At 38.3% G+C, this 26,052-nt stretch overlaps 1 protein-coding gene across 14 annotated transcripts in view; it reads left to right on the forward strand.

Moving 5' to 3' along the window:
* LOC131591424 (trinucleotide repeat-containing gene 6B protein) overlaps positions 1 to 26,052 on the forward strand; it is a 124,915-nt gene that overhangs the window by 43,630 nt on the left and 55,233 nt on the right. The window contains exon 1 of one of the 14 annotated variants that reach the window (XM_058862120.1): positions 5,842 to 7,093. The exons of 12 other annotated variants lie outside the window; for them this stretch is intronic. Coding sequence is in view for 1 of the 2 variants with exons in the window: in XM_058862115.1 (XP_058718098.1) it covers positions 7,089 to 7,093 (5 nt within the window). In the remaining variant the exon portion in view is untranslated. Of the gene's footprint in view, positions 1 to 5,841; positions 7,094 to 26,052 lie in introns of those variants that run through there. One more of the 14 variants, XM_058862115.1, reaches the window with a different exon arrangement.

The following is a 26,052-nucleotide window of genomic DNA, read 5'->3' on the forward strand; positions in this document are numbered from 1 at the left end:
AACAAAGGAAAATGGGTTGGTGCCAGCTTCAACCAAGATGCCAGAAATTCCTTTGCTTAAGAGGTTTCCGGCCCAGTGACTGAACTCCCCATGCTAAAACTAAAGACAAGTTAGAAAAATCTGTTGAGAGATAGTGGACTATCTCACCAAAAATAAATTAAAGCAAAAAACCAAAACAAAACAACAACAACAAAAAATAAAAACCATTGAGCACAGCATATATTCCTTTTAGGTAGGAAAAAAAAAATCGAACTAGAATAAGACTTTCAGTCCAAAAGTCTTCCTTGTCTTTTCTGAGATATCTTAAAAGTATTTGTAAGAAATCTGCTTTTTAGTAAAGTCTAAAGGCACTGTATAAAGAAGGGGTCCTGTTGTGGTAAAGTGTTTGTAGACATGAAAAACGTTTTTTCTTAAATATTCTAACCTGGTCACATGCAGAAGCTTGCTGTTATTTTAAAATGTTTAAAGCCCCAAGGCTTAAACAGGGTGAAGGAAGACTAATGAATGAAATTATTATTCCTTTTGAAATTCTTAGTAACAGTTATGGTTGATAGAAAGTCAGTTGGATCAGTCCTGTAACTGGCATGGTAATTTGCATGCTGTAAATAACAACTAGAAAGCAACACTTGTTGTGTATATGGATGGGATGACATACTGTACCATTCCCCTGAATGTCTCTATTTGAAAGATGCATGGAAGTCTTTGAGGCCAGGCTGGATGGGGCTTTGAGCAATCTGGTCTGGTGGAAGGTGACGCTGCCCACAGCAGAGGGGTTGGAACCAGATGATCTATAAAGGGCCTTTCTGAACAAAACCATTCTATGATTCTCTTTTCACTTTCATTCATGTAATTGCATTAAACAGATAACTGTCTCAAATTTCCTTGATATTTTGGCAGTTTATAGGATTTGTGTGTGTAGAAAAAGTAGGAACTGAAGAGGAAGACCTGTTAGGATAGAACTATAGCCTTCAAAATGAAGATACTTCTGGGTTGATAATAGCAGGTTAAAGAAATTCGAAGAACACAAGTTTCATTGCATTTTATGTTACTGGAAAGTACTTATTTAATTACAAGGATATGGATATAAAAACTCAATCAACATTTAGATGTGGACTTCATGGTGGGAGATGATGTTGGGGGTCAATTCTTTCAGTTTCTAGAGAAGTTAAATCTCATGCAATGGCTTTTCATGTCTTTATCTTTCCCAGATAAGTTTGGAGTCTCTTGTCCAGTTTTAGTCCAGTTCTGATCAAGTGAGGCAGAGAAGAACCTATAATAAAAGTACCCATATATTAAACTTCCATATCTTTCTAGAGAAGAGACCAAAGTTGATTTCACCACCAACCAAAGGGTTTCAGAGCAATACAAATAATTATCTATTCTGGTTATGTCTTCTAACAGCTAATCATGTGTGTGCTTTGGGATTAGCCGCAGTAAATGCTAGTTTTTTGCCCAGGCACTGAAAGAGGTGAAAACTATTTGTGAGAAGAGCTCTGCATAGAGTTCAATATACTGTTAGAACCTTGGCATCAAAGGAGAACTGGCTGTGCAGGAAGCTGGGATTAGTGTGGAAAGTAGAGGTTCAGTGATGTGTGACAGAGATTCGTAGGAAATGAGCTTTCAGTTCTGTTGTTCACCCAACAACTTTGTTAAAAGACAGATTGAAAACTTTCTCTTTCTCCAGTCTGGAAAGGACATTTGGGGAATTGAAGCAGTGGAGGCTTAGTGGTAGATTATTTATAGACTGAACAGTGAGGGAAAGTATTGCAGCAGATTGAGGAAAAATTAGGTGGAAAAATGAGTGTTTGCAAAATTTGTTGAATAAAGTTTTCCTTCTGACTCATTATCTTTTCCTGAGCACTTCATTAACGTATAGGGTCAGAACTTGGCTCGGGCTTGAAGTCACGTGTCATTCTTAAACTGAAGTTTTCAGGCCTTGTATTCTTCTTTTTTTCCCTGGCAAAATATGAACGGGGTCTGAGCTTAGTATGGCTCCAAAGCAGTGTTGCAATATGAGTTTTGAATAATAATAATAATAATTCCTAAAATGTGTTGATAGGTTCCTTTGTGTAAGGGATGCAAAAACTGCTGTTACCTTTTCAGAAACCAAGCAAGCTTTTCCTTTGTTGGATGCTTTTAGTCATGGTATTTTTCTCTGAAGAAACAATTTACATTATACTTTTGATTACTGTCGTTAAAAACCACTGCCAGCTCTGTTTTCAGAATTCTGCAGCATAAAATATCTTGCTATTTATTAAGTGTGGAAGGGGATGACCCCCCAAAAAACCCTAGTTTTCCTTGGAGTGAGTGTTTTGTCCTTGAAGAATGTTTGAGCTCTTGAAAGTTTTGCACTCCTGCAGAAAGAGAGGTCATCACTCCTGCACAATGGCTTAGGTGAAACTGCTATGAAGGCTTTAAAAAAAAGTATGTTGGTACAGCCAGCATTAGCTATCATCTTCAATTTTCAAAAGTGTTTGGCTTCAGAATCTCTCTCTTCAGAGAAAATAGTTTAAAAGTGATCTGAACCATCCATTATCCAGGACTGAGGCTGTTTTTAATTATTCCCTTGAAATAAACCATGTGGCAGTTTTAAGAGCACCCAATGAATAGTTAAGACTTTTTATTCTCCTCTGCTTGCTTTTTATTATTAGAAATTGTGAAACTATGAAACATACTCCTTGCATACATGTCCCTACCCTGAGTTATGCTTTTAGCCTTAAAGACAGGGCACTTTTCTGATCGCTTTTAACTTGAAGAGTTATGCTTGATTGCATTGTAATCCCAGTCGGTTGGACTGCCGGGGACTGGTTGGGGAACTGGTGAGTAATCTGCCTCCAATTCCCTTGCATCTCTTACTGCACCCCACTTCTGGGGTTGGGAGAGGGAGATCTGGAGAAATCTAACTGATGAGCTGCAGCAGGGTAGAGGGCATGTAGGCTTCAGTTCACTTTGGCAATATAATCTGCCTTTTTTCCACTAATATTTCAGGAGGCAAACTCTTCACCAGCAGGAGAAAGGACAGTTGGTGACAAGGCACTCACATTATGAGAAACTTGTTAATATTTGAGGTTTCTGCTGAGGAGCTGTGTTAGTAGGAGATAAATTGACTTTTCCACTCTCATGGTATCAGCTATGATGAACTTCCTGGGGGAAAAAATAAGTCTTACACTTAGTGACATGGGTATATAGGCAGTAAAGAAAGCCTAGTGGGTGGGGTCCAGTGTTGGTACGATGAGGGTGCAGCCTTCAAAGTAAGATATGACATGAAACTGTAGGACTTTGAGCCCAAACAAAATGCCAGCTCATGAAAGAGGGAGTTTGCATAGGGACTGGGATGAACTCAGATTCTTTAAAAACTGAGAAGATCTACAGGTCAGACAGACCAGGTCTTGTTTTTGAGGTGACAGCTAGAGGATGTGGATACCTCAATTCCAGTGGACACTGGAGCATGCCTCTGTACATAATATTGAAGCCTAATTGCTTGATTATTATTGTTAGGTCATCAAAAAGAATAAGCTCTTACTAGAACCACAATACAACTTAATATGAATTAAAAAACATTTCTCTCCTGTCTCAGTTGAGATACTAGCACAGGGAATCCACAATTGTAAGCATCTCTCTTAATGTGCATGTATATGTCTGCTCATATTGGATACTGTCCTCATAGGAGCACTGTGAGGCTTCATTAACAATTTTAAAGTGCTTTATGATCCTCAGATGGAAGGAGCTTAGAAATGAAGTGTTTGTAATCAGATAAGTTAGTAGCACATAACAAGGCTATAACCTATTAACACTGGCTATTAACAGCCTGTTGGCATCCAAATAATTAATGGTTAGGTTTTTGAAATACAATTGCCGTCTGAAAAGGAATGTGCAGGTTTTGGATATGCTGTATACTTTTATGATCTACTCCACTGTTTTCTGGACTACTGTGCTGCGTTACAAACAAATAAAACTCAACAATCCTCCCAAATCAAACAAAAACCCAAAAACTTTTCATTAGCCATCTTGATCAATATGCCAGCAAGAATAGGTAAAGAATTAGTGCCTTTCAAATGGTACTTTAGTGGAAAATTTTCAATTAAAGCTACAGTTATTTAAGAATTACCCATGCCGGCCTCTCTAAATATTTTTGGTTAAATTACGATTTGCTTACTTTTTGATTAAAAAAGCTAGAACATTGGTAAGGTGAAATTTTATAACAGTTATTTCCGCTTGGATACATAGCAAATCAAGTGAGTGCTTGTTTCTGAAAGTCATCACAGTATTATCAACTCCTTGAAATAAAGGCTTCCAGGACTTCAGAATGGAGAGTTGGCAAACCCTAGAAAAATTAAGAGGATTTATAGGTCTCAGTAAAACAATTTGGCTTTTGAGAGGGAGTAAAATTGTCTGTAGCTTAATGCATACTGTCTTACTCAGTGTGAACATGCATAGAACATGTAGCTGCAGTACATAATGTATTTTTTCAGGAGAGGGCAACTGTTTCATAGATATGCATATACATTTGCTTTTATGAAACTGTGTGAATCGGATGCCTTGGTTTGGATTTTGTCATTAGGGATTTAGAGCAATTGTGGTGTTCTCTTCGGGTCTTGCCACAAATAAGATGTTCCCCGAGTTTTCACCACATTTCCTAAATTGCTATGTTTGGATTAGACCAGCCACAAAACACTCCAATCTGCTACATCCAGCAGGGCAATTCTCTGCTCTGGTTTAGACAGAGCAACCTGAGCAGTTACATCCAGCTGCTTCTATTTCATTAAGTACCCAAACACACAACTCACATTAGCTATTGCCAGAGTTTCTTGAGCCTGCAGAGACAGATGGTTACAGTGCAGGCTGTAGTCCTGTTGAAGAAATCCCATCTGCCAGTCCAGTGGCAAAATCCCCACTTTGAGTTTCTGTACGTTCCCGCCTGGCTACCACACCTTATCACGAGGGTGGGAGCAAAACATGTCAGAAACAGAGCCACTAGCCTTTCATGGCCCCCTGATGAGGCCAGTGGCTTATGTTCTATGATAATACATACTAACAATTTTAATTCTCACTCATAAGATGTGCAGCTTCTGCCCCCCCAAATTAATTCCTTTGGAGTGCCCTCCACGTTAGTTTCATTCCATCACGTTGTCGTGAATGAGTGATTTAGATGCTTAAAGAGGTCTGGTCAAAGTTTGGCGAAAGCACCATGTCTGTGACAGAGTTCAAGATGCATTTGGATGATGCTCTCAGGCACGTGGTGTGATTTTTGGGGTGGCTTGTGCAGGGCCAGGAGTTGGACTTTAGTGATCCTTGTGGGTCCCTTCCAACTCAGAATAATTGGTGGTACTGGAATTATTGGTAAAAGCAGATTTTCATATAAATTTGTAAAGGCACAACTTAACAGAGTTTGATGGCAAGGTTCCCTCTGTTGCTTACTACCTGGATGAAGCATAGCAAGGAAAATCATTGATCATAATCAATTTGATTTGTGCAGAGACTGGGAGTACAAAAAAGAGTGCAAAGGGTTAGGGAGACCATCCTGTTGAATCACGAGAGTTAGCCTCACACTTGATCAGTGGTTTTATGTCTAAAGGATTTAGCAGCACTTAATCTTTGGCTAATATTACACAGAATGATTAAGTAGAAGTTCGTGTAAGTATAGCAGTAATATAAGTGTAGATCTGTGATGGCAGTGTTCATACTCTACTTGCTGTAGCATATTTAAACCAATTTGCACACACCCAGGCAAAGTATGTACAAAGGTGTATGTGTTAAAATTTCTCCTCGTGTTCAGGTGCGTTTTGGCTTTTTTACTTTCTACTTTGTTACATTGCATAACTGTACAGAATTATAAACTTGTACATTTTACGGGTTCGATCCTGAGGGTGCTCCCGAGAGCTTCCCGAGCGAGCTGTCATTTCCCTCGCCAGGCATGGTTCCATTACACAGTCAGCTCCAGCATTTCCTACCTGTGTAGGGCTGACTCAGGAGCAAGTCTCCTCACGGCAGGATCATACCCGCGTCACCACATCCTTTTGCTGAACTGCAGTCTTTACTGTTTCTGCACATTCAGGGTAACATCTGGAAACATCCTGCAGATTTTTTTTTTAATGTTACAAGATGCTAGGATTCTCTGTTTACACCGCTGTTAGAGCGGTTATCTATGGAAATTTTTGGGAGGAGGCTGTGGAGCGTCTGCCAAATGGCTGAGTTGCAGCCTGAGACTTAAAGCAGGCAAGGCAGCAGGAGAGACCGAGTTTGCTCTGCTGTCCTGCGGGTGTTCCTGGACCTTGATCTCGGGTTTATGCGTGCGTGTGGTGTGGGCAGTCTGGTTACACGCTTAACTTTGGTCTGAGCATGAACCTCTTGTCCTTGAGTCAGGAGGGCGTTGTGCTTAAAATGGGGGTTCCTCTGCAAGCGAGCGCCAGGGTCGGTGTTCCGGGTGCACCGCAGCACAGCGCGTGTGGTTGGAGGGACTTAGCATTCACCATTCGCCGCTTGTCGGCTCTGCAGCCCTAATGTGGAATTAGCATAATTGGCTGCTGGCTTTTTAGCCGGTTTTAAAGAGAGGAGCTCCATCTGGGCCGCCCTCCGTACTCTCGGGGCTCCTCCAGGGTACCCTCCCTGTGCCTCGCGTCTGCCCGACGAGGACGGGGGAAGCAGGATCCCGGCGGGGCGCGGGGCTCGGCGGGAGAGGCCGTCCCGGTGCGGGCAGGGCGATGTCCCTTTAAGGCGGGCGGCGGGGCGGGCCCGGGCGGTGAGTGACAGCGCGCGCGAGGTCACGTGAGCCGCCCGTATTTGAAGGTCACAAAAAAGCAGCTTCCTTTAGAGAGAGCAAGAGGGAGCGAGAGGGAGGGAGCGAGAGGAGAGAGCGAGGGAGCGCAGCCAAAATGGCCGACGGAGCGTCTGCTGGGTTCTGAACGCTTGAAATAAAGAAAAATTGAAAAAAGAGAGAGCAAAAAAAAAAAATTCAACAAAAAAGGAAAAAAAAAAACCTAAACGAAAAAGCAAAAACACAAAACCATTTCTGGATTTTCTTTTTTTTTTTCATTTCCATTTCTACCTTGTATGCCTCAACTCGCTGGATTTAAGCACTGCTGCACTTTATGAGGTTAGTGGTACGTTTATGTTGTATTGTTTTTACCTATCAATTGATTTCTTTAAGAGCCTGAGCTGACCGTTTCCATCCGTGGTTTTGCAGAGGTGTCTTTTCTAGCACAAAGACTTGCTTCAGATGTTGTCTGCTTGTACGTGTTCGGCACTTTTAGTGGATTTTGGGGTTTTTTTAGAAGGAGCTCTCCGTACAAGTGTGCTGTGGATTTGGAAGATATTTGTAATTTAAAACACATAGGTAAATTACAGAAGATCGTTTGTATTTTCCGAGCTGGTGAAGTACAAGATAATGCTGAAAATCTTGTTTTATTTAAATAGAAGCTTTTTAAAGAGGGATTTCTTCCCCACAGCACCCAGAGCTCTTAAATCTGCTGCAAAAATTTGCATGTCTAAAACCGGGCTCGCATTCTTTCTGCTTCTGGGTCGGAGCGGGGCCGGCTGGGGCCGTGCCTTCCGCGGGAGCAGGGACGGAGCCTGCCCGCCGAGCCCCGGGGAGCGCTGCGGGGCCGGGGCTCCGGCCGGGCCCGGCGCTGCCGCCGCCGCCGCGGGGCTCCCGCGCGGGCTCGGCCGCGGCTGGCGGCCCGTCCGGCGTGCGCCAGGTATTCAGGAATGTGCGGGGTGCCGACCACTGCCGCGGTTTTGTGTTCTACGGAAAGCAAGCGTTCAGCTGCACCTTAGTAAATGTAGGCGAAGGGCTGCTCTTTCTCGCTTTTTTTTTTCTCCCCCCCCCCAGCCTTCTGTGTTGCTAAAAATTTAAATCCGAGTTATTTTTGCAACTCCCTCCAGAACCGAGCAGAAAATTAAAGGGAAATAGCTGGAGCTTGCTTTCTGAGAACAGGCCCCTCCTCCTGCATTGTAAGAGTGTGATGTAATGCTCCTTTCTGTGAGGTTAAATGAAAAAAAATTTCTGTGGTGGTATACATTATTCTTCACCCCTTTCTCACAGGCATTGCATTGTGATATTTTTTTGTAGCTGAACATGAAGCAGCAGATAATTCTAGAAATAATCGTGTGAATGTGCTCCACATTGCAGTGTATTAGTGCAGTGATTATGGTTAGCAGGTCAACTTTGTAAACATACAAGATGGCTCATATTTTATATTTCTTTGTGGCCTTATGTGCATACAGTTAAACACAAATGAAAGATACAGATTTTAGTAAGCTTATTGAAAATGTATCTGGCTGTGGTCATTATAGGCTTGTGCATATTGGGACTTTTTTTCTTCTGCACAAGCTAGCAAATATTCAAAACAATTCTGCAGCATGTTAAGTTTCTCGTGGAAATTAAGAGATGGTGTTTTTGAAGGTTTGGTTTTTTTAAAATTTTAAATTAGAGGAAGCCAATAAAAGAGACCTCCGTTCAAATTTTAGATACTCTATTTTGCTGGTAATTTTGGTCATTAAGCATTTAATAGTGATGGATAACCCAGTTAATACATGAAGTAACACGTGCCCCTTGCATAGAGTTAATGAACTTACTAGGTTCCACCCTCATGTTACTGGTAGTTACCTGAGGAAATGCTATAAAAACATTGTGTATTTGACATAATGTACCCTGATGGCTTTTGTTATTCAAAGCCTTCTTGGGCTCAGTGGAGATCTGGATGTAGCCAGAATATGTTGAATCTACCTGTTGACTGACAGACAATAATTAGACATTAGAATGGTTTTCAAATGCAGTCTAAAGTAGGAGTGTGCTCAGATTTGGTGCTTACTGGACAGAAGCATCAGTTACTGTAGTTTGTGATAATTGCTGTAGAACGGGATGGCTGAACTGAGGAAGTAAAGAAAACCCAAACTGTGTCCTGAGCTGGCAGTATTGTAGGATGTAGTCTTCCCAGAATCTGCTCTTCAGAACAGTACTCGCCTTTTTTGTGTATTTTTTCGCTTTCATGCCTTACTGCCTACGTTACACACTTCCAGAATGTGTAGCTGTTTGTACATATAGCTTGATGGTTAAGGTGATGGAATACAGGGTGGTTCCCAATATCTGCTACTGCTCCTAGCTACAGAAGCTGTCGTGGGTCAGACAAAAGGCAGTTATTGAGAATAATAGAAATCATTCCAATACGGACTCTGTCAGATATTTAAGCAGCTTTGTGACACTGTAACTGTGAATAGGAAAGGCCAATTAAAATAATTCCTCTTATAAATATGCTTTTGACCTCTCAGATCTTACTGCAGGGTGTGCTGAGGACTGTGCAGTCTCTGCAACCATAGGATTTTAAGTATGAATCTGAGCAATTCTCAACACTGTATTTAGTGCATTCCTGCACTACAGCAGGAACAAAACAATTTTGAGAGAGCTGAGTTGAGCTGCAATTTCTAGATCAGTTTGAAGCTTACAGAGGCATAGGGTAGGGGAAGATTTTTTTGCTTCATTCAGTTAGCAGTGAAGATGCTGAGTTCAGAAGCTTTATTAATTTTTTTTCTGTTTGCATTTGCATGTCAATTGCTATTGGTATCTACAGCAATCAGTCCCTTTCCAAAGAAGACTATTTTAGTAGGTTGAAAGCTACAGTGAAGTCTGTAGTCAGCAGAACCCCTGGAGATTTTTGCTCTACATCTAAGAGATTCTTGAGAAATAATTGACAAGAAAAGCCTTATTACCACTGAGCTTCGATATACAGGAGTCTGCAATTCTAATGGGAAAAAATTCAGGGAAAACAAGTGACTGAAAGATCAGTATGCTTAGTTTCAGTTGCTTTTCTTTTAGCTTCTTTCTCTCCTGCTGAGAAGGAAGAAAAGGAAACTTTGTAAGATCATGCAGTCTTTGCCAGCTGATTTCAGCTGAACTTAACCTTTTAAGATTTTTGTTTCTTACTTACTAATAGGCGGCTTAGTAGAGGAGAAATCTATGAGGAAAAAATCTATAGAAAAATAATATTTCTGGAAGAGAATGTTGATCCACAACTTTCCTAGTGCTCCTTTAGACACTTGCATCTTGAAGCAGATTTCTTTAATTCTTGTCCTTATGGATCTACATTCCTTTTGGACCAGGGTGGAAGGTGAGAAGTTTACAGTTTATCTTGAACAATATTTCTTGGAACCTGCACCCTTGTTGCTCTCTTCAGCTGGTAGTAGTTCATAACTGAAAAGTTTCAGGGGTTTTTTTGCTTTAATTGATTAAGAAACTATCTAATGCCTTCCTAAGAGCTGTTTCACCTTCCTAAGAATACTTAGGTGTCCTGTTTAAACAGCTAAAGAACTGAGGCAAGAAAATAAGATACATAGGATGTTTAGCTCCAAGGACTTGTATTTCATGTCCTGTCAAGGGAATCAGGTGTGTCAGGGTTCTAGTGTTGTCACTTTAGATTTCAAGTAGCTAAACTTTAAATATTGGGCTAACATTATTGTTCCAGAATTAATTTGTTAAACAGATGTAAAATTCAGGTTAGATTAATACAAAGAAGTATTTCTTCCTAAATCTTTAGTTGCTAATGTAATGCTAGCATTAGCAGTCTTACATGGTATGATTACAAGTGGTATGTTTCAAATATTGGTCAAACAAGTTATGTTTTAAGTCATGTTTAAAGTTGGATGTCAAGATAGCAGTTTTTGGTCATTTCAGCATTAAAGGCAAATGTGCAGTTATCATGAAGGTAAATACTGTATATTAAGAATATTTCTATTTTGTTGTTGTGCTGGTGCCATAATTGTTCTTCAGAACACCAGAGGAATGGTGTCTTTCTGTATTTGTGGTGAATTCCAACTCCAGAGCTGTACATTTAGCACTTGTCGATGCATAAGCTCTCCTTTACACATAGGCTTCCTACTGAAGAACACAACCAGGGGGGTTTGTGTTTTGTTTTTTGTTTGGTTGGGGTTTTGTTTTGGTGGGTTTGAGGTTTTTTCCGTGCTAAAACAGATGATATATTCTGGGAGCAGCATGAATATGTGCAAACCCTGATTTATTAATAAAACAGGAGGCAAAGGCAAAACGAACCAAAACGGGTTAAACACCATGGAAAAATATAGCTGGAGATAAACTAGTGAGGGCAGTTTTGTTAAAAACCACAGTTAGTAAGAATGGAAGTTGACTGCTGCTCCTTTCATTTCTGCAGTTTGTGTCTGAACTCAATTAAATGGATGTTTGTATATGTTATGCAGAGAAAATAATCTAAAAGTACCTTGACAGTGATAGGCGGAAAAATGCTTAAAAAGTATAAAAAATGTTTATATTAATAAAAATGTGTGTTAAATTGAGACTTTCAGAAGTGAAATATGACCTTGGAATTTATTACAACAAAACTGAAACAAGGCATCAAGGTACAACTGTGTTTGATTTCATGCCAGCAGGGGAGTTCTTCTCTTACGATGCGATGTGTGAGGCCACATTTTAACAGTGGGGGAGATCAACAAATTTTGAGGTAGCTCCAGTAAAAGCAGAAAGAAATATTACAGGGAGGTAGTCTAGAGAAAAAAACACTTCAGCTTTTTTGTGTTTATTTTTATTAGATACATTTTCTGCAAACAAATAACTAGTTGTCTAATTTGTGTCATACGAGCATCATTTTGACATAGAGCTCCATCATGATTGGATGTGCTTTGAATAGCATAGTTACTTCAGCAACTAAAAAGCAGAAAGGCATGATTTTTTTTAAATCAAGGTGACCATTCTTTTTTAGTTTCTTAAAAGTACAAGAAACCCCACTGTGCATGCTAAAATTACAAGGAAAGCACATTCATCTTTCCCAGTGTGCTTAGCAGATGTAGAGTTAAGGCTTCCTGAAGTACAGCTCAGAGTATAGCTGAACCAATTTGAACTAAAGCAGAACATTGCCTTAATTTCTGAATCAGAGAAGTATTTCTTTAAAAAAGAAAACAATGAGAAAATTACTTCTGGTTTTCTCAGTGGGTTTTTTCCCCACGTTTTAAGCACAGCATTTGCTGGATAACATAATCATAAATCTGCTGTCCACTTGTAATCTCAGTGGCTGTTGGACACAACCTTCATGTACACAGGAAGATGGCAAAACTTAAGCTGCAGTGACACTGCTAGAATTGGGTTTTTTAAAAAAAATCTGTTGTAGTTTCTGAGTTTTTTGAGCTAGTTGACCTCTGTGAAAATAGGAAAGGTTAAATATATAATCTGTTAATGCCACTTAACCATTAATTAGAGTTGAGCTTAATTGTCCCATTTTACATGTGCTCTGTGGCAAATATACACGAATATGTTGTCATTGTGGTTCGTTGTATGTTTGTGAAGTTGTCTGTGCCTGAGCTATCCAGTTTGCCAGGATGCAATGTCCTGTGTCAGTCACTTAAACCTTCCTGAAAATAAGTCTTCAGTATTTTCTTCCACTTTTTTTGCCCCTGGTTTGAAATTTAGGTAGTAGAAGACATAGCAACTTAATATTAGCGTGCTAATTTAGCAGCGTTCATGCTCTTGTTGCAGCTTCTGTATTAGCATTTATATTTTTAATTGTATATAATTTTGCTTAAGCAATCATGTCAGATTCAGGGTCTGATTTAAAACATGTGGTTCTAATTCTGTGTTGGTACTCTGGATATACTTGACTACAAAACAGCTTTCTTTGGCAAGAGGTTGGCTACTGCTGAGAACTTTGTCAACTATAGCAAAACCAATATATTCTGATACATCACTTTGCCAGTGATATATACAGCATGTTTTTGCTCAGCCTTTTGCTGAACAATTCATAGGGAGGATGATTTGATCACAACATGCAAGTCAATTTTGGTATTATAATGCTTGGAAATTCTAATCTGGTAGCTCTTGCTGGATTTTTTCCAGGTTGTTCTGCCTCTACTTGGAGAGAGTTTGAGGACAATGAAAGTGAAAATGGCTTCCTTCTATATGCAGGGGAAGAGAGGGCAGAAGGCACCAAAACTTAGCACGTGTTTTTTTCCTAGCTTTATTCCTATGTGCACTGAAAACCAGTTGTCCTGTGATACAGAAAATAGTATATTGTTTCATTCCCCTGTGAATTTTAAAAAAATAATTTTTCTATATCCTAGTTGAGATTATATAAATAAACCTTTACTATTTTGTTAGGTTTTACATGGGTACTATTAGTGTTACTATCTCACTCTTTTAGTTAAGGGATCTTCTATGATAAATATTGGAAAAATACAAAATAATACACTTAAAACTGGTTAAAAATATAGCACATGGAAATAGAGGATGTCCTGTTGAGGTTATATGTATGTTATTTTATATCTAGCTCTGTTTCCCTTTGTGGATGCCATTACATGTTCATGTGCACTGGTTGGAATCTAAATGTGGGCTGGGTTCAAATTGCCTCTAAAAATGCTTGGTTAACCTGAAGTAAAACTCCAAAAGTTTTTTTTTTAGCCTAGTATAAAAGAAGGTTCCAGCTGGTGCTGCAGAAGTTAGTTGTAGCAATATTAATGGGAATTTTAAACCAAATAGCCTTGTGTTACAGAGTCAAGTTTTCTGTTCCTTTGCAGATAATGTTCACATTATCTGCTTGATACATATCAACCAGACCAAGCAATGCTGAGAAAGGCATTGAGGTTACTTTGTTTGATTTTGTCTTTGTCTGTATCCTGTAATTCTCTTCAGAGCAGATCTAGATCACCTTAGCAGGAACACTTTTGCTAACCAGCATGCTGGCCTTGTGTAGTGTTTGACTGCTTCATCCGATGCAAGCACACTGATGGTGGAGTGGGAAACTATAAACAAAATCTCCTCTGGGTGGAAACTAAATGTTCCTAGTACGTTTCGTTACATGTACTTCTTCAAAAAGGCATTTCTCCTTATTTTCCTTAATTGGCAAATACGTTTTGAAAGCCTCTCAATTATAGTAGGAAGGTTTAGTAAGTGACCTCGGATGGGAGAATCCTAAGCTGTACAAGCAGATAATTTTTCAGCTGTTTGAACCAGTTTAGTCTTCTTGTGCAAAAGCTGTCTGAATTTACATTTTACCACCTCATCTTGCATGGTTGCTATTCTGGAATGATGACTTCTGATTAAGTCCTTGAGTAACTGTTTTTATCACAAAATAGCACATTATTCTGCATCAAATTAACTCTGCTGTGTTGTTAATTAGGAGATAGTTTTGCTCTACATTTTCCAGTTACTATAAATAAAATATATATCCTGACACAGAAAAACTGTAGGAAGTGTTTTTACCAGATTTTAGGGTATAAAAAGATGAAAAAGGCAAAAGCAGACAAAACCTAAACTTTGAGAGGCTAGAATTTACCTTGGCAGCTTAAAGTATCCTAAAGCCACAGGTGCAGAGTTCTTTAAGCTGGCTTTCCATAGTTGGGCCATTAAAAACCAAACAGGTTGGTTTTTGGAAAGTCAGCCTGTCTTTATGAAGTTTTGGGGACAAGATTGTTTCTCAGATGTGGATTTAAAAGTGGCTGTTTTAAAGATGATGAGCCGTATTTGGGTGTTCTGTGCTCGGAAAAAGCTGAGGTTGGCTGTGTCACCGTTATGTCTCCGTTACGTTCTGCTTCAATCCAGGTAATGTGAAGTGAAACTCTGCTACTATGGACTTGCAAGTATGAGGTCAGCTTAAGTTTATGTAACTTCCCTTGATCTTTTGCTTAAGAAAAACTTACCTTTTAAATGGTGCTTCAGATAGTGTTAGATAACTTGGTTAAGCTTAAATGCTTCTTTGCCTTTGCATTCTTGGGCCATTTTCCTATTGTTTAGGTACTATTTTAAATATTACTTGCTGTGATCATTTTAGCTTGAGCATTGCTTGCTCTGTTAAGCTGTTAAAAACAGGCTTCACCACTGCCTCAGTGCATTAATAAGAACAAGGTTGCAGACTGCTCTTCACTGTAATTATAGCATGTAACTCAATTTCCTTTTTTCATCATGTTTGTTAAGAAACTTTGAAATAATGGTCTATTTTCCCACTTCATTTCTTTTATTTGTGTGTGTCTGATATGGGTGTGTGTATGCATGTATGTAATAAGTGCATGTTGGCAGTTACTACAGTTAAAAACCACCAGGTATCAACTGACAGAGATTTCTTGGCAGGCCCTAGCTGTTCAATACACAATAAAAATAAAATGGCTCTTAAAGTCAGTTCGAGTTTTGTGTTTGGGAAAAGCCTCTACAAACAAAGCAAGTGCCTTTCTGTAAGGTAAGTGTACGGATGTAAGAGAAGCAGAGAAGTTCAGGGGCTCTCTGAAGGCCACACAGAAAGTCAAAGGCAGAGCCAGACTTGAACTCAGAAGTTCCTGGCTTGTGGCCTAGGGCTGAAGCCAGTCATACACAGCTGTATTGAATTGTGAATAGAATTATGCTTTTTTTTTTCCCCTCATAGATTTATGGGAACAAAGCTGATTTAACCAAAATCGTAGGGTAAAAAGATAGAATTGTGTAATTCGCCTCTCTCAAAATTTCAAGTGCTAAAATTTCGATGATAAAGGTTGGTTCAGAAACTTGTGGATTTCCACTTGCCAAGGAGTGTAATTAATGTAGCTGGGTCACAAATTGTGACAAATCCTAGTGCAGTGCCTTGAGGTCAGACTAAGGGCTTTTTCTGAGTGTAGAGAAATTCAGGCTTAAAAGCTACTTCTCTGCACGCTACCTTGAGAAATACTAATGACATAAAGAAAGTGCCCTGAAATTTGATTTTCTTTGATGTTTTAAAATAGAAGTGAAAACCTAGTTCAGAGACAGTCTGCCTGAAATTGACTGTTTATTAAACTGAAATTCACATTCTATATTTAACATTTTTAGAGTTTTTAATGAGGCTTTAAACTGTTATTCTTCAATGCAGTATGGAAGAAGTGAGAACCTGCTCTAAGTTTGATGCCTCATATTTTGCTCCTTCCTGAGGTAAAAGTGTGGAGCAGCTTCTACTGAGTATGTGGACAGCTCTGGTTATTGCAGGAATTCCCTTTAGGAAGAAGGTTATGATCTGAAATATTATTATAGAATTAACATCACCATTATGAATATTTTTCTGTGCTGTTTAAAAATCCTGACAGGGATTTTAAAGTCCATTTCACAATAAAAGGGACTTCTTTTCCAGGCAAAATGTTGTTAATACCAAGTTCTAGCAGCAAAGTAATTTTTCTTTTTTTCCCTGGGGTTCCTTAATCTATGTGCTATGTCTTGCTAACTGAGGCTTTATGCAAATGTATAGTAAGGTTATTTTCCTAAACTATGTACGTGGAACTTAGCCAGAGAATATAAACTAAAAAAAAAAAAAAAAAAAACCACAAAAAACACAGAACCAAACAAAACACTGAGGTGGTTTTGTTTGCTTACCAGGAAGTAATTTTCATTTTGTGCGTTGAAAGTAACAAAGATGCTAAATAGTTTTAAAAAGAAGTCCAAGTATCAAAAGCTTAACAATAAAATATCTCATTCCTGAGGAGCTGAAGCACTGATGTCTTCTGGTGTGTGCACTGTTACTATACCTCATTCTTTGGAAAGAATTGTCTCTGAGTGGTGTGCAGTTTCAGGATGCATCAAAAATTTCATTGGTAGTTAATGAAAATCAAAATAATTAATTTGAGCATTGCAGTGGTCTGCTTTTTTACTCACTCTCCTTTTTTGTACACTGTCGTGGTTTAACCCCAGAAACCAAGCGCCACACAACTGCCCGCTCCAAACCAAGCCCCATGGAAAATCCTTTGAGTTTCCCTTTCAGTTTCAGCTCTTTGGGTGTTTACAAGTCCCAATTGCCTTTGGCTGTGGCTTTGGAAGACATTTAAACTGGGTTTGTCAGGTTTGTTGCATAAGCCTGGACCACTTACGAGATGGATATTGTTGTGGTAGTTCTTGATTTATTCACCTATTACAACTGGTAATATATTGTAATTAAACTGTATAGTTCTTCCCAGCAGGTCTTCCAGAAATACTGTAACCTTCTAGTTTGGAGTTGCTACCCAGTCACCACCAGTAACAGTGTTATGGGCTGGATTCTTGCAGTGGTGAGTGGGAGACCCAGCTGAGCTTGTTTCATTATGAGCTGTGTTGCCCCCTAATTTAAGTTGGTAGCATAGCTTCAGTGTCTGACTAAAGTTTACCCCACTCTTTTGTTAAAACAAGGTGTTAGTTAAGAGCAAACGTATAAAGGGCTGGTTTAACAAACAATGATGTTTCTAGTGAAGCAAAATGTTTGGTTTTCTTTTACACTCTTTAGAAAGAGCATAAAAAAAAGTTGGTGACTCTTACTCGATGCACTTCCCCATTTAGGTCAATCAAGTGTAGGTCACATTTCCTGATAACCATAAGTCCAGTTGGCACCTCCAGCTTAGCAGATAGATTTGATTAAAGCCAAAGGTCTGGTCTTTCACCTAAAATTTGGATTTTTAAGCACTTACATGTGTGACTGAATTCTGTATTGCTTCTACTATAAGATCATGCTAACTTTTCTGCTAGGTAGCATTAACCCTTTTTCCAAAACAGCAGCTTCATAGAAAGACAGATGCTTTGCACTGGCAGTACGGCATGGAAGCATCAGTAAGCTGACAAATTAGATTTGATGTTCTAGTGTTTAAAGGGCTTTTCTTTCAGCAGGAAATAGTCTCCCACATCAGCTTACGTATTTTAACCTTCAACTTTATATAGCAGCAAAGAGTTGACCTGTCTTTATGCAGAGCTACCTTTCTTAAAGAGGATCGAGAGGAGGTTTAACTGAATAGATTAGAAGTGCAGTGTTTTGTGGAACGGTGAATATCTTGTATTCATGTCATATCATACACTGGTTTTGCCTAGTGTCTAAAAAAAGGAAACGGCTGTGTTCCACACTCATGACATTTATCATTGGTAAGATAGGAAGAGGTAGTTGTTAATTAAAGATAGGAGTCTTCAGATCTTCTGTCAGCAGAGGTCAGAATTGTATTTATCACTGGAAAAGTGCCAAACTTTGGTGGATCTGTGTGCTGAGTGCTTTTCTGATTTAGCTCTGTTAGGACTGATGCTGAGAAAGGGTGCATACTCCTAACCACTCAGAAGTAAAGAATGTCTGTTACTCTTTCTTTGAAGATTATAGTTTGTGAATTTTATGCATTTCTTTGTGTCTCATGACATCACTGAACATGAGAAATGTGTGGTTTTGATTAAAAATAATCTTGCTTAATGCAATAAGGCAAAAAGTAACCTAAAAGGAGCAAACACTATTTGGATGGAGAATTTATCAAGACAAATCAGTTTAATCTTGGTACTTTAGAAATAGGTTAAATGCTAACATTTCATTTCTATCACTGTAATTTTTACCTCACTTTTTCTCTTGTAACTTAACATTTTTATTTTCTGTGTAGCATTGAGGTCATGCTCTTTTGTAATCTCTGAGGTGGCAGTTCAGTGGTTTCCTCATTCTGGATTCTTTTCTGGATTATGTCTTGCTTTAGAATTTCCCTCTTCTGTAACAGAGAGAGAAAGTGGCCATGCCTGGAGGACTATCCATAGCCATGTTGTATTATGGCCTGCAAGTTCCTATCATCTTAGAATTTTTGTATATTGAAGCAACTTTTTGATGGGAATTTCCATGTTTTGAAGGGGGTGCAAGCTTTCTGGAATACAGATATTCTAGAGCTGACTTGGTTTAAAAGAGAAATTTCTTCTTGGATAGTAACATGTAGTTAGTTTTAAAATGTTTCCATCTTCTTGGCTATGAATGGTCACTAGATTTTTGTAAGTAAGATGTGTATTCAGTCCTCATTGATTATTTACTATTTTAAAAAATTTCTTAAGTATCTTAAACTCCTATATTCAGAAGCAGGAGATATGTACATAGGATTGAAGTTAGAAATTGATCTGGTACTGTATCTGTGAATGACATAAGCAGCAAGTAAAATTCATCACTAAAGCTGTAAATTATAATTCCTGGAAAGAAACAAGGAGTGAGAACCCTCAATCAAGATTTCAGAAATCTTGTCTACTGCACTCAATGCAAATAGGTAAAGCTCTCAGATGACTGACTGCTGAGATTGGGCAGGCACCAATTCCATAGGAATAACAGCACAGTTGAAAGGAATTCTTTCCCTGGTGGGAGACTGTGCTTAGTTTAGACAAATGCCTGAGGATACAGTGAACACTTTGCACTTAAACTTTTATAATGTCTTTGCTTAAGAAATAAGGAAAAGATTGTTTATTTAGCAATTAGTAAGTGTTGCATGTCTAGACTAGGTGGTTTAATCTATGCTCTCTTTCCAGAAGGCAAGAAATAATGTTAACTTTTTTTAAAAAAAAAATGCTGCTAGAGAGTATCAGCATGCCACACAGTATCAGGACTCTAAAAAATGGATGAATCAAAAATAGCATACCAGATTAGTAACCATGAGAGGTGGCAATCATCTCTGCTTATTAATGGACTGTTTTCTATAACTTCTTTTGTTTCTGCCTCATAACTGTTGTGGCTAGTTAATTTAAAATAAACGGCTAAACAGGTACAATTATGTGGCCTGTGGAATGCTGTTTTCCACCCTTTTACAGTCTTTTTGAAATGAAGAAGAGACATTTCTACGGTTTTCTAAGTTACTCTGTATGGGTGTCTCAGGCCGTCTGCACAGGTAATGGGGTAAGGTGACACTGAAGTGTTGAGCACAGACCTTTGTTTTCCTATCAAAGTCAGGCAGATGTGCAGTTTAGGGTGACAGGACTTCATTGCGATGCAGCGTCTACTACTTGGGATGGTTTTGTTCCATGGAGTCTAATAACTTCCTGCTTTAATTCTTACTTTCTGAAAAAACATCTGAATAAGCAGTGGTATTTCTGGTGTTAACTGTGGTGTTAACCTGATTTATCTTTGGAGTGGTCTCTTTTTAAAAATGTATTTATCATCAGGTAGCTGCAGTTTTCTGTGACCTTACAAAGCTTACAAAGAGTGAACTTTGTAATATCCTTCTTCGTAATGCTTCCTATAGAGTACTGACAGCTGTGTTATCTTTCCAAACATACCTTGCCAAGAACATGAGGAGAAATTACAGTTTAAAAACCTTCAAAGAGTGAGGCATTTCTACATTTCTATACATTATGTGCACATAAAGTGTGCTTGTATACATGAGAAAAAGAGGTGGGATTTTTTTTCTTTGCTAAGTGTGGACACTGATATTTATTTGCTTTCTGAATTACACTGTGAAAGTTTTCCTAGGAGGTTGCTAAAATAGGGGTTTTCCTTGATACATGCTCGGTCATATCATAACATGTAGATGTATGATACAATATGCTTAGAAATGTTGGCCTTTAGAATTATTGTTAAAGAATTTGTTTATCATGGGGAAAGAAGAGTGCACAGCTAGTGTCAAATGCGAAGTTCTTCAAAAGCACAGCAGCAATTTTAAGACTTTGAAATTTAGGGGAGTGTATAGTAATGCCACTTACACGTGTTTTGGTGGTCTGTGTATCTTCCACTGTTTTTTACAGTATCCTGTGCAAATAGCAAACCAGTAAATTACAGAGAGTTTTGATATGATGCCATTATCTGAGAACAGTGACCAACATTCCATATGGATGATGAAATTGCAGTTGAGGATAGACAAAAATAAGGTTATAAGTATTGAGAGTGCAAGTGGTTTTTGTAGATGTTGCATGCCTTGGTGAGGGTATTTGATTCTTTATGCTATTCTGAGATCTCAGTAATTTTCTTAGAATGCCAGATCAAAATGATCACATATTTGTCCTCAAAACTCAAGTGATTATATGAGGAGGTGAGTTTGGAAAGGCTTTGAATTTTTTGGCTGCTTAAGTAACCTCACAGGGAAGGATTTTTAGTTTCTTACAGTTCAGAACAAGTCACATCTTGCACTTCTTCTGTGTTGTTTTCATTTTTCCTGTTTCCTGCATACAGTTTCTTTACAATTCCCTAGTTTTAATTCTGCATGCCAATGAATAATTTCAGATTACATCTTAATTAGGCACGAGTCATGGCATGAAGTATTGAGTTGTGATGTTTGGATAATTTATTGATCTCATTTTTTAATGAAAAATGTCTAATGAAGAGGATGGGCCAGCTGGTTGCAGTAAGAAGGGTGAGAAGCAGCATTTGGGGATGAAATGCTTCGACATCAGGCTCTGCAAAGACTCTCTGTGCTTACCACATAACCTAAGCATCAAACAGTTATTTTTCAGTGCCCCTGAGATCTTGATGCTTTAGAACTAGATATAAAGCCTAGCATCTCTCTTTATTTTGAGCTAACTTACCGGAATAAAGTTCACTTCTCTTTAGTGATTAGGAGTGTATCAAATTTCTTGGTAAGACCCATGTCTTTCATTTCTTCACTTATATTTTAGGTGTATGCCTCATGCTCTGGCCTTCAGAAAGTCTGTAAGCAATACAGCAAGGAGAAGACTTTAATTCCCTTGTGATTTACCTAGTTTCTTGAGCAGGATGTGCAGTCTGTCATCTTCATTGAGGATCTAATGAGATATGATCCCTGCCTGTCAGCCTTTTAACAGCAGGTGCAAGCTCCAGAACAAGAAGAGGGCATGGTCTGCTGGCAAAATGACTCACTTTGGTGTCCTGTGTGCATCTTACAAATACTGCTCAGTCCTGTGAATGGTGTGGTGCATCTGATTCTAAAAGCCATTTGAAGGACATGGTTTGTGTGATTTAATCTATCAAGATAACCTTTATCAGTGTTTAAAACTTCATACAAAAGTGGGGAAGGAGGAAGTTTATATCTGTTTTCATATTGTAAAGAAACCTTGAAATGCATACCAGAGTTTATATATGACAGGACAGTATTTTAATTACACACCTGGAGTGGTAAATGTGTTTAAGTTTTGGGTTTTTTTGGCTTTGTTTTGGTGTTTTTTTTGGTTTTGTTTTGCTCTGAAACACCTAGCTTGCAATTTAGCATTGCTGTTTCACCAGATCTTAATTTATCACCTCTGGTTACCTATAGACAACAAATACTGAATAGTAGCTTTATAAAATAGAGTGATTCATTGATACAGTAAATACTGTATCTCTTTGCTACTGGCACAGGGAATCCTGATGTTATTTAATCTACTGTGGAATCTTGATGACCTTACTACAGCCATGGTCTGTAACAGTATAGTTGTAACTCCTTTCTTTGTATACATGCAGTCCTCTATGACTTATAGAGTGACTCATAAAAGTGTGAGAATATGCTGCAATACAATTAGACGTTTTACACAGGATATCCATTACTAGATAAAAGCTAGGGATCAGCAGCTTTGTGAAGGTAAAGAAACTCCCGTTGTGTACTGGGTAAGATCACATCTGTGCTTTTCCAGACGTGGGGAGCTATGCGTTTAATGGCTGTGTCTGGAGGGCACATGATACTACCACTGTCAGTAAAGCTTCTGTAGCTGCAGACTGAGAGATTGCTCCCTCTTGGTTTCCAGATGCTTGGACACATCTCAACAGTATTTGATCTTGAACTTGATCCTACTTCTGAGTGGCAATGAGTTGATTAGACTCTTCAAGACTTTTTTGTTGAGGTTTGGCTGATTAGTTTAACTCAGGAAAACTCAGCAACTTTGGGCTGTTGATTTCTGAAGAATTAGTGGGGGTGAAACAGCATTTATTAAAGCCAAGCTGTTAAATCTCATCAGTCCTCTGTTGAAGGCATAATGCATGAATGATAACATAAACTCTGTTAAGGAGCTGTGAGGACTAGGAAAAATTACTCCATGTGATGAAAGCTGTTTACCAAATGTAATACTGAATTGCTCTCTGATTTTGTGCTATAGGAGAACTTTATCTCAAATTATAAGGGTGATAAACACCTTTATTGCACAGAGACTTAAGTTTCTACTGCCGGATTATGTCCTTTTGAAAGGGTGAAAAAATCCAAAACATGATGTTCAGGCATTCATTCAGTAGACAGATGAAAAACATACTTTGTTCCTTAAACACAAACCTGTTTTTCGTTCAGTCACCTAACTCTTTGTCAGCTGTTACTGAATCTTGTTTTTTTGGTGCAAAGTAAAACTTGTTGTTGAACTATTAAGAATATTTTTTAAAAAAAATAACCTGTGAGAAACCTGAACGGCTGCTGGGGTGAAATCTGAATTACACAATTTTTCATTTAATTTCAGTATTAACATTGCAACAACAGTCTCCTTTTCTAATACAGAGTTCACTGCAAAGTGAATCTGCAAATGTTTTTAGTGCCATTTGTTTTGGTTTACATAAAAGCAGTAGTCTTTCTCCAAAGCAAAAGTACTTTTTGCAGACATTAATGTCAGATTCTTTTTTTTTTTTTTAGGGGAAAAATGAGTAATGAAAATTAAACTGAATTTAAAGTGAATTTTTACAGTTCAGAGCTGGTCATCTTGAGGATTTTTCAGCAGATTAACAATTTTAAGAAATAAAAAAATTAATCTCACTTCTGTCATTCAAGTCTGCAAATGTGTCAGTACATAGACGCAATTAACTTGACTATGTTTTAGTATGTTTTATTAGTTTTCACAGTAAAACTCAGTGTTGCAGATTGGTTTCTTGGGGTGGTTACAGTCATTGGAAAGAGAAAATGATTGCAAAAGAGTCAAGCTTGTTGCAGGTCAGATGTGGACATGTTATCTCAAGTTGTAAGATCACTGAGTACTCAATTAAGAGATGACTCCATTATAGTTTGTAAAAACAGTACTTTTGGGCTTGTGGTTATTTCTTTAGAGAATGGATATAGAGTTCTTAAAAAACCGTGGTATTTTGCTTCCTTAATTACTGGAGTGCATAATTGAATGTTAAGAAGTAGCTTACTTGCACTTGTGAGGTCTGAATTCATGTTTGAATTATGTCTGAGCTTGATATTACTGGTTAATTTTGTAAAAGTATCAAAGAATACCACACTCATACTTGTCTTCACTAAGGAAAATTGCCAAAAAAGAAACACAGAATTTTTTTCAAAATCTCATGAGAACTGTTTTCTATGTTTGGAGGAGGACAGAGTTAGTATCTTGATGAAAAGCACTGCCTGAAATTTATTGTGGTTCTTGTGGGATTGCACATGACCAGGTTTTATAGTAATGTACTGGTGATCAAGAGCCCTTCACATTCGGAGTATTAATTGTCCTTGTTTCTAATGGAGTGTTCCTTAATAGCAAGAGCCATTTCTCTCCATACTGCTGACTTGTCCTATGGCTTTGAACATACTTATTTATTCTTTGCTTGGGTTTACTCATGTGCAGAATTAAGTTTTACATACTTCTTAGTGTTGTTGCAATACTTAATTAATATTTATAAAGGCCTTTGACATCCTGTGATGAAAGGAACTCTGCAAGGGTTCAGTAGTGGTATTATTTTATTAGTGAAAATGCAAGAGGAGTCAGAAGGGTACCAGTTTTTAATTCAGAGTGAGCAATGGAGTCATTCTGTAACCTTGAGCAGGTCATTCAGTCTCTTGTTTTGTAACATGTCCTGGGAAAGCTGTTTTGCAGCATGTGTTATTAAATGCCATCCTTCCCTCCCTCAAGTCCATTCTAAGGGAAAAAAGGTAAAAAGTAAACATACACAACTTTACTGAGCTGCTAACCATAGCAGGTATTTCTTAAGGAAATAGATTATTAATAGGGGCAGAGGGTGAGAAGGGAGTGGATATAACACTTGCATTTCAGTGTCACCATGAGAACTTGAGCATGTGTTACCAACCACAGTCACAGACCAGAGTGGATTTTGCCTGTTACAGATCTCTCTCATTTGGGTTCAGTATGCACCGTGCTTAACTGCAACTCCACTGTGAAGTGACTGCATATAATCTTTGTTGAATTCTAAGAGCTCACTAATCCATGGTACTCAGCTCACGTTCTTTCTTCAGACTGAATATTGTCTGTATTTGAGGTTTGTGATCATCAAGATTGATAGCTCTCATAGCGCCTTGTATTTGGCTATTGCATAATAATATAAATCTCAGTCACTTCTGAGGTTTTTCCCTCAACTGACAGCAGAAGGTTATGATTACATACTGTCATTAAAATTACAAGATAGTGAAGAACTTTTCAAAAGTATACATCTGTTTTAAGACAGCCAGCTAGGCATTTGCCTAATTATGTAAGGCACAATAGCATTAAATAGTTATTTGCCATGCTTCACACATGCAAATACAGGGTTTAAGTTTTTTATTTCATACACGGTGCTACATCTGCATTTTACTGGTTGCACAAAACACATAGGTGTGGTTTAGAACAAGGGGCATCAAAACTTTTATTTTAAGTACTTCAGCAAGGTGAAAAACTTGCCCAGTGAAGTGTGAGGCATAACTGAATGTAAGTGCTGGTTTATGCATGTGCAGTATGGTGGATTCAAATTGAAAGCATCTCTATCTTTGTCCTGCTTTATTGCACTCTGGCTGGACAGCTTGTTCCTGGGGGCTTTTTACTTCTTTTTAGTCCTGCTTCAGCTCTCAGCTCAGCTGGCCCAAGGATGAAGAGGAACAGTTTTTGTCCCTACTGAGAATAAACAATGGTTTGCAGTCTTCAAGAACAGCAGTTATTAAAACCCCCATGCTTTATGTAAACCTAGTTACAAACCTTAATTTATGGAGCATGCCTAGTAGTAATGGAATATCAAGAATTTACCTGCCTGGCTTCAGCTGAATATACTGAACATACATGTTGGTAGATTTGTTCCAAGATAAAGTAATTTGGTGAGATTTATACAGCATTTTCCAGACCTGCCAAATACGTTACTTGCTTCCGCCTTTAACTTAGACTTCCTAATATGGATAATGACAATCCTGAAACTTTGTAACTGAATATTTGCAGCAAGTAACTGAATAAATTTTCTTACCTGTTAAAAATAAATATTGCCTCCGGTAATAAATGGGGTGGAAAATACAAACCTTAATACCTTTGCCAAGAATATCTGAGCAAGCCATACAGAGTTGTTTGAACTTCTAATACATTTAAAAAATAACCTTAACGTGCTGGTTCTTCCACCTTGACCTACAACCAATGAATAATAACTTTGGAAAATAGTAACTGTGGAAAGCCTTGTTCTTAACTTCACACTGATAAAATTAAATACGTTCTTCCTTTAGTATTTTGATTTAGTATAATTAAAATAATTACTTACACTTTGATAAATA

The sequence above is a fragment of the Poecile atricapillus genome, chromosome W, assembly GCF_030490865.1.
Source record: "Poecile atricapillus isolate bPoeAtr1 chromosome W, bPoeAtr1.hap1, whole genome shotgun sequence".
Taxonomy (NCBI): Eukaryota; Metazoa; Chordata; class Aves; order Passeriformes; family Paridae; genus Poecile; species Poecile atricapillus.